General features: G+C 48.6%; 1 protein-coding gene across 1 annotated transcript in view; it reads right to left on the reverse strand.

Moving 5' to 3' along the window:
* ELAVL2 (ELAV like RNA binding protein 2) overlaps nucleotides 1–5,702 on the reverse strand; it is a gene marked incomplete at both ends in the record, with an annotated part of 129,568 nt that extends 123,866 nt beyond the window's left edge. Inside the window, one exon of the mRNA XM_082657528.1 lies at nucleotides 5,620–5,702. Within this exon, the coding sequence (XP_082513654.1) occupies nucleotides 5,620–5,702 (83 nt within the window). The remainder of the gene's footprint in view (nucleotides 1–5,619) is intronic.
* Between the last annotated feature and the right edge of the window lie 4,010 nt (nucleotides 5,703–9,712).

The raw sequence follows: 9,712 nt of genomic DNA on the forward strand, positions 1-9,712 counted from the left end.
ATAGAATATAAATTTCCTTTTTATGAGACAGACTCCTTTTTTAAGTCAAGGAAAAAGGCCGGTATAAATCTATCACTATTAGATTAGACAAGGGAAAAATATACAGAAAACTCAACCTAGTAGTTCAAAACTTATCTGATGCTAAAACAAAACCTTCATGTTTTAAAAAAAAATCTAACATTTTACTATAACTGTCTCATGATAAATAAGTCTATTGAGAAAAATCATCCAGTTTTTTCAAATAAACAATTTCTAAAAGTGGGAAAGAGGGTCTTCCCTGTCAAACCTTCTTTGCTATTCATTTTAAGTCAGAAACTGACATAATAGAAATCAGTAATATAGACAAGTACTAGGAAAGTGCAAGTTTTTAAAAAAAAAACAAAAAAACATAAAACACAATTACTTGCAATTAATAAGGCAACCTCCAAATTGGTTTGGCTTTAACCCCACGCCACCTATTCCTATGACCTTCTCAGTTATTTTACTCCTTATTCCACTCCTTGCCAAAGCACCTATCCTCCTCCTCATAAACCCTGCTTACAAGGAAAACCCTTATCTGTCATCACACAAAACTACCAAGCAACATTCGAAAGGGAAACATACGGCTAAGAATATTAATGAAATTGATGCATTCAACACCAAACCCATAGCTCTGAGAAAATAACACCTTTACCAAAAACAGGTATTTTTATGTAGACTAATCTTGGGAAACATAGCATTGGTAATAGCGGGGATGATGGCTATGAAAATGCACCTAACCCACTGTTACAGAGGAGTAGCCTTTTGTTTTGTTTTATACGATGGACTACAAGGCTATTGATATAGAAAGTCGTCTCCCCGTTAAAAAAAAGTTCTCCTTTGACCTTACTAAAATTAAAGTCATGATATACATCATGAATGCTAAAAGCCAAATCTGTTCATTTCCTGTTAGTTAAAATTTTCCTAAATACACCATAAAACCTCTGTAGACTTTTACTAGACATTAATTCCTAGTTTTAATTCAGATTTCAAGTTACCAAATCTACTTAAACAGTAAAAAAAAAAAGTGTATATTTTAACACACAAAAGGCTTAAAACAAATTATTGCCTTTCAAGCTTAAGCACCTTCTGTTTCCACTTAGCACTTGAAATCGACAAGGGCTGCAAACCAACCAGTATCTAGAATCAAATAAATAGACGATAAATGTTCTTCCCAAATTAGAAACAAAACAATGGATTTGGCATTAGAGTACACAACACGTGGGTTCTGTGAGTAACAAGAACCAGTGAAGACTGCCACATCAGTAAAATGAAATTGGCCAAAGCAAGTAAACATTCTATGCATCTAATGTCCTCCAGAGTTAATTCAAGAGTTGGGTGTGGCATCACTAGTGCACAGAGCCTTGGATTTCCAACAGTTCTATAATATAGTATTGGCATAAAGCAGCAATGCTGCCAGCTAAATATTAACAATCAAGAAAGCCTCTAACCAGGCAGGATAAGCTACATAATCTGTAGGTCACAGTACAAAATCAAAGTACTGGCTCCCTTGTTCAAAAATCAAGAATTTCAATGCGGAGGCATTATGGTCATGTGCCCATTCAGTGGCCCTGCCTCCAACCAAATACCCATGCTTTAAAAAAAGAAAGAAAAAACACAACATCATCAACACTTTAATGTGGTAGCTTACTATGATTATTGGCCCATTCAGCTGATTTTCCAAAGAATCAGAAACAGCTGGGGAGGACTGCTATGGGCAGGTTTTCCACAGGGTGGCACACCACCCAGGCCCCATACCATCTCACCTATAGAGCCCCTCCCAATGCCATCAAAAAAATTAACCTGACCAGGCTAAATACCGTGGATCTCCAACCTCCCTTACTTCCAAATAAACATTATCTGTGACAAAGGTGGCAACAAGAATGTAATAATGTGGTAGATTTTAAAAGATTTCAAACGAGAAGCAAAAGAACTGACCCTACCATGCAGACCAAGCCATCAAGAAGGTGAAGGTAAAGTCAGTCTTGATAAGATGCTATTTAGGAGTACCCAGCTCTTTGGGGAGAAAGAACGCGAAGAGTAATTTGCCACTGTGGTGCTCTTGTGCCATGCTGATGCCTGAAAAGCATCATAAATTAAAAAATATATTTTTTCTTCCAATCAAATTAAGAGGAAAAGTTTGATCCCAGCCTAGAAGCTGGGGTATTCTGGATGGCTCTGTTGTGTCCTTAAAGAGAACTTGGGACTTCCTTCTAGAAGAGAAGAAGAGAAAGAGACGTTTGAGAGGGCAAAGCAGTATTTTTTTTTTAATTAAAATAACATCAACAGGAAAAGCACAGAAGGCTAGAATGGCTGAAAGTGGCAACAAGGATTCAGCCAGGAACACCTGTCCGTATACAAAGAACCAAAAGCTGGATTAAGAAATGAGGAAGTAGAAATGCCACTTAGAGCATTGTTCTTCAGTAACCAGCTGGGAGCTGAGTCTTAACTAAAAGCGCTGAACCAGACAGAGAAGGACCTCGCTTCTCTGGTGAAGAAGCATTAACCAGAACCAACCAACCAAAAAACCAAAACCAAAAAAGGAACTCTAACAACCAATACATTCTGAGCCTAGAAAAGGAAAATAAGGTTCAGTAGGAAATAACAGACAGGCCTGGCGGACACTGACCAGTTTTGGGTACCTGTTCTATTCTAGTAGCATATCCTAAAACTGAAATTCTCTTGAACCACGGGGAAAGAGTGCGTGGCAGCTTAAACAGCTGACCTGACATGATTTCTAACAGCAAACAAGACACAGTGAAGGAAACACCTAAAGACAGGGAGAAAGGGTGTGGGGGGGCCTTAAAGGCCTAAGGCTGGGTCTTTGAAGAAAAAACAAAAAACCTTACTCCCCCGAAAGGTGGCAGCACAAAGTTACCCGAAAGGGCATTAAGGGGCCAGCTTTGAGCACACAAACACAAGAACATTCTCTCAAGAAGGAAAAGAAAGTAGAGGAAGCATAGAAAATTGGATGGAACGTGTTTCTTCAAAATCTAATTTTCCCCACCGCACCCCAGCCATGATCTTCCAGAACTGTTTTCCTCTTCCCCCCTCTATTCTCTCCCCCATTTCCAAGAGAACTTAAAGTATGTACCCCACACACACCTGAACAGTGTTAAACCAACATTCCTACAAACGTATTATGAAGAACAGCTCAAAACCAAAGGCAGTAACTTTGCAGTTCCTCCATCAAGAGTCACCCATTTCTAGAACCAAAGGTCCAGATGAGAAAGTAGATCCAGGAAAGCTTTTCCACCCGCTCACCAAAATGGAGACTCCAGGTCAGCTTCCGCAAGAAAAAGCGGCCTTAGCACAAATGAAAAATTCAGACGACTCTGGGGGAAACGATTCTTGACAATGTTGTCTTCAAGGGCAACTGAACAGTATTTCAAACAAACCGATTTTACTTAAAAGGATGGGAAAATTACATCCCAACTGCTATTAGAGTTTTTAAATGGACTTAATTGCCATAAGTTTGGGGCTGAGCTACATTTTTATTAAGACAATTATTATGGGTAGGTCCACAAAAATATTAAGTTTTAAAAAGCTCTTTGTCCTTGCCGGACATATTTCGTGTGGCATTAAGCACCATCCTTTGGGGAAGGAATAAAGGAGACAGGATAGCCGGTAACAAACCCTCCTTTCCTCACATTTTCATAAAACATAGACGATAGGAGATGAACATTTTATCGTAAAGATGATCTTTGAAAATGCACACTATTTTAAATGACCACCTGGACAGCTACGGCTCCGTGCCTGTGGCTCACATCTAGAGGCAATGTCCTGCACTCCAGCCCTCTAGGATAACAAGTCAGCTTTTAAGGAAACGCCGTGGGAAGACTGTGTGCTGGTCACTGTCACGACCACTGGAGGAGCACCTGCTGGTTAACAGAGGCTGGTCCACCCGAGACTCCACGAGTCTCACCAGGGCGCGCACACACGTCCGTGCACCGGGGCGCCGCTGGCCAGCCCTCCTGGCCGAGCTGGAGGCAGCCGCCGCAACCGCCGCGAGCAAGCGAAAGCCCAGAGTCTGCCTCGCCCGGCGGCCCGACCCGCCCCGTGGTTCCCGCCCAGCGCACGGCTCGCGCGCAAACCCGGGATGCGACCTCGAGCTGCGACCTCGCGCGGCTGCGCCCGATCTCACCTAACACGGCGCAAGGGGAAGAGCGGCCCGAGGATCCTCCCTGCTCTGTCCTGGGCGCCCACGGTCCCAACCCACCTCCGCACACTGCGTGGCCGCAGCAAGTCTCGAGACGCCCCGGGAGCGCAAAGGACCACGCGCGAGGAGGCGCCGTACCAAGTGGGCACGCCACCAGACACCACCCGGCTGGAGAACCCAGTGCACGCAGCCTCCCACAAGGCGGAGGTGCCAGTCCACCACAGGAATCCTGCCCTTTTTCTAGAAAAGCCCCCTCCCCCACTTTCCCTCCAATACACTCACCTGCGTCTCGGCGCAGTTCTTCTCGCGCCACCCGCGGCCGTAACCCGACACGTCCACGCCTGTGCACGCTGCCTGGCGCAACTGGCCCCGCTCGGCTCCCGCCGCCCCCAACCAGCTTGTGCCCACAAGAGGGGCGGTGCCACCTCCCGAGGCGACCAATTCCCTCGACTCCCGCCGCCAGGGGTCGAGCTCTAGGAACTTCCCGTGCACAACCTCCGCCGCCTCCACCAACGTTCCCGCCCTGAGCCCGGACGAGGGCTCCCGCCGAGCCGAGGCCGGACTCCGCAACACAGCGCCGCGGCGGCGCGCACCGCCCTCAGCCTCGGCGTCCGAAACAGACTCGCGGCCCGGCGAGGCGTGCCCGCCCCCGCCCCACCCCACCCCACCCCCGCACTTGCCTGCTGTGACTCAGAGCTGCAGCTACTACGGCTCGCGCTGCCGACCGTCACACAGCCGCGGAGGATTCGCTCCGGGCGGGCTCCGCGGAGAGGCGGTAGTGGCGGCGGCAGCGGCGTCCCCAGGTCTGACGGTGGCGGGAAGGCGGCCTGGAACCCAGCGGAACCCCCGCCCCACCCGCGCCGCGCCAGCAACCGGCCTCCTCACACGGCCCGCAGCTGCCTCAGTGACGCCCGGGCGCCGCGGTCCCGCCGTTTGTAGCGGGGCGGGGAGGAGGGGCTTGCTTGGAAGAGCGCCAGGAGGCGGGGCCGGCGGCGAGTTCGCGGCGCCGCGGCTACTGCTGCCGGCGCGTGCCCTGCCCGGCAGCCCCGAGGGTCGGTGCCTGGGAGCACACGCCCGACTGCGGACTCTTTGGCTCCTTCCCTCCCAGCTTCCGATTCCAGGCAGGCTCCTGGACCAGGTTCCCCTGGCAGCGCGGAGAGCGTCGCGCGCCCAGAGGCGTCAGATACCAGGTGCAAGTTTGCAAAGCCCGAGGCTCCGGACTCTAACGGGCAGCCAGAGCGATTCGCGCGGGGGTACTTTGATATATGTATATCAAACATATATACATACATATATTAACATATTGCAAGCAAAGCTCAAGGGCTTTTTCCCTACTTCACAGCTGAAGGGTCCGGTCCCTCCGCGAAAAACTAAAGGTTTGCCCCCGCTGCCCTTCTCTGCCTGTCTAGATGGAATCTGATGTTCAAATAAGCCCCGAGTACCTGTGTGGGGTGCTATACTCTGCTTCAAACACAAAGTAGGAAATCCTGCACTCGACTATATAAGCGCCTGTCGCTCGCCGCATCCTTCCAACGCCCCCCACCGAAGCCCTGAAACGGCCAACTCTTCACCGAGGGGGCGTCCCATCGCTGCCTTTCCTTGGCCCGCCCCCACGCCCAGTTCAATCGCTTTCCCCAGGAAAAACCTGTGCCAGTCCTCAGACCCAGACCCAAGACTGGGAGTCAAAACCGACCCCAAACCACGCGGCGGAAGCACGTTTTTACACCTGCTCATCCGCTTAATTACGAGAGCACCTGTCATATTGGGGCTTTTTTGTGTGTTTGTTTTCTTTCAATGCAAAGTCTTCCGTTTTAACCCTTCCCCCTAAAAAACTACATTTAAAAATATCACCTGTCAAACCTACCTGTAATCGCACGAGGTAAGAGAAAGAACTGAGCAGTGGGCGGCTGAGTCGCCGCAAGAACGTGACCGAGGTTACAGCTTCAAGGGCATGATGCGGGTTTGATGCAGCAAGGTCCGCTAAGGGCGGCCAGCGCTCCCCGCCCCCCACGCGACGGGCGGGGCTGGGGGAGAAGCGGGGAAGGACTCCTCTAACCCAGGGCGGGAGGTAGAGGAGACAAAATTGCCCTCCTGGGCGAAGTCAAATCAGACAGTAAAGTAGGGGGCTCAGCCATGATCGAAATGGAGACAGTCCATCCCTCAATTTGGGGGACCCAGACTGGGGACACCAGAAATAGCTAATTGATTCTATATCAGCATTTCTATTGTCACCCCAATTACGATTTGCAATTAAATGACCTTAATTGACTTTGTACGGGTTCCTGGGGAAACGGCTCAAAGCGCCTGCGCCTCTTTGACCTCCCTCTAAACAGTTAATTATAATATTCCCATCCCAGGCAGGGGGGATTGCTAAGAATGCCTGTTTCCAAACGTTAGGCAAAAATGGGCCTACCAAATTTGCCAATCCAAGCCTAAAACTCTTAGAATGCCTTATGATGCCCTACTTCCCGAAACTGACTTCTTGAAGTCATGGGAGACCTCTCTCTCAACAGAGTTCCCCAAGTCTTCCAAACCACTTCTAGTTGGCAAACACTGCGTTTTCGTGGAGAACTCCAGAACAGGTTAAGCTTTATAAAGTGGGGCTGCCAAGCACTTGGATAAAAGAGGGAAGGGGAACCCAGGAGTACCTGGTGTAAGACAGACTCAGCAAAAACTAAGAGAAATAGTTATTCTCTTAATCCCCCAAAAGGTGATTTTTAAACCCTCAACATTTTCTCTCCGTCTTTTTTTTTTTTTTTTGACTTATTTTAGATTCTAACAAATCTTTCAGATGTCCCATTTAAGAAGCCATTTTACCAAGGAAATCTTATGGGCCCTAAACAGATTTCATACCCTTCCATCCCCCAAACACTCACACCTTTCCCCCTGACTTTTAGGAACTGATTTCCAGTTAGGAAAATAATTTCTTAGGTTACTATTGTCTGCTCTGTACCCCGCCCCCCCCATGTTAAGCCTACATTTTATAGGTTGCACTGTAGGCCTAAGAAATAAACCACCTCCATTTCCCGTCCACTCTCAACATCCAGAGGATGGGTATAATAAATAGGGTGTAGGGAAGGGCTGAAGGTTTAGAATCTTAACCAACAGGGATGGTTGTACATGAGCGGGGGAGGGGAAAGAACCTGTTCATTTCGGGGAGAAAGTACAGAGACATCCATCCTGGCCCAGCGGTGTTAAGAGTAAATTCTAAATGGTTGACAATTTCTCTCACTCTGGCCACAGTAAAGCCAGATCTGCAGCTGGTAATTACGAGAGAAAATACCCAGTCTCGACATCAGTTTCGCTAACCCGTACTTGCAAATGGAAAACAGAGAATGTATCCAACCTCCAATTTCCCACAGTTATACAGCTCTCATATTAATTCTTTACAGACGTGAAATAGGTGCGTACGTGGCAACGTGCTGGGCATAAATTAAGCAACAATGGCCACGCGAAGTCCTGTTCGCCGCTGAGATCCCGGGGTGGGCACTGCCACCTTGCTATCCCCAGCCCCCAGGACCCCGGAGATGGCAAAGTCGAGTCCGGAGAAGACCGGCCGCGCGTTGGCTTTTCGAACTGGGAGGGTGGGTGGGATGGAGAGCAGAGAGAAATTAAGCCAGCCGGCTTTGTACCTTTTCCCAATCCTCTCCTTCTCAAGCACCACACGGGCGCTCTCATGCACACACTCGCCCACACCCCCTCGTGCCAATAATTTAAACTTCTCTTAGGCAAGGGCACTGCCACCACCATTCCCTCCACCCTCCCCGCCCCGCGAACATCCTCCCCCTTTCCCACCTCTACCCTGTGTTCTCTTTTTCGCAGTAGAAAGCCAGCTGGTTTCTCCTAAACCCTGAGAAATCACAAAAGTTAAAATGAAGCAAGTGTCTGCCCAGCGTCTCATCCCCAACCATCTTTCTCCAGGCGTCAGTTTAACAATAGCTATTCGAGAAAAGGGGTGGGTGGGGGGCCGCAAGGAAGGGGTTGAGGGATGTGTAGCCGAGTTGGCTACTGAGTGGCTGCGAAGCCTTGTCGGCTGCGAAGGGGGTTCCCCCCTCACCCAGAAGGCGAAGTCAGCCGCGTAGGACCAAGGACAGGGCTTGGAATCCACTTCCCAGCGCGCAGCACAGCGAGGCTCCCAGGCAGCCGCCCCTCCAACAGACACAGCTCCAAGGATCTTATTTACGCTTTTCTGAACAAAGGGAATCTCATATCCGGTACAGGCTTAAGAATTCGGCCCTAAATTGTCTATCTTCTTTTTAAACACAACCATGATCATTGGCGGCCGTGAATTAGAGCCCGCACACCTCGCAACGATGAGCTTTGACAGCTTCTACCCACCCCAGCCCCAGCCCAGCCCCAGCCCTCAGGCGGCATGTACTTTTTTCAGCCAACTACAACTAGCTGCCTAGTGCAGCATATAAATTCCATCTGGCAATCCCATCTCCCCAGCACATGTTATCTGGTTAATGCAATTAAGTCGGGGGTTTTCGCTGGTCTAATCTCCAAGTCCAGGCTTCTGATTCCCCTTAATGGTCCTAAAGCCTCTCCGGTCCTTCGGTTGCTTCGCGAAAGTAGAGGCATGCATCCCCCCGCCCCCCCAAACCCAAGTTATCCCTCTCTTCCCACGAAATGAACTTCCAACCTCAATCCCGAAGCTCACTCAATATCTAGACTCCCATTGTACCCCTGTTCTTCCCTGGCCACATTTACCACTTAAGTTTCTGCCATTGACATTTGTGAATATTCAGTACGTCAAGCATGCGTCCACGGTCTTTTAGTCTAGGTCTCTAGAATTAAAAAGCAGAGCAGTATCTTTGAAATAATACAAACATGTGCAATTAACTTCGTATTCTGTATTCTGCTCACTTACAGGTTTTCTGGGTTTGCCAGCGCATCGCTGCAACTAATGATTAAAGAAACCAAACCGAAACTTACCTTTCTCCCTTAAGGTTTTTGTGTATATGTGTTTTTAAAGTAACGGTGCAGTTCTCCCAATAAGGATGAGCAAGAGGCTGCTGGATAGTTCTCTTAAGACAGCACGAAACCTAAAACTGTGCTCGGCTTAAAAGAAGCAAATAAAAAGAAATGCTTTCGACCCCAAAGTCCAACGCTAAGAGAAATGGCGAAAAAAATATATATGAAAGGGGAGGGGAAACTTAAAAAAGAGTTTAAAAAGACGGAGACTACCCTCCTATTGCCGTTCAACTAAACAAAAAGGGGCAAGAAAAACAAACGAAGGAACAAAGAAAGAGACGAAAGAACGTTTTTTCAAAAAGACGATGTCTTTCTCCTTGTTGCTTTTTAGTAGGTCGCTACAGGAGTAAGCTGCTGCATCTCTAACTGAGAACAGAAATAAGGGGGGAGGACGTCTTAAAAGGGAGGTGGACTGGACCACAGATTTATAGCACCGTATCACCAACCCCTTCTCTGCCTCCGCACTGCCGTGTGTGCAGCTGCTCTGCCAGGCTCCTATCCCGGGCAGCACGCGCGGAAGTATACGCTGAGTCGTGCCACAACGCAACTTGCTCATCTACC

This window comes from Grampus griseus (genome assembly GCF_964374135.1).
Source record: "Grampus griseus genome assembly, chromosome: 6".
Classification (NCBI taxonomy): Eukaryota; Metazoa; Chordata; class Mammalia; order Artiodactyla; family Delphinidae; genus Grampus; species Grampus griseus.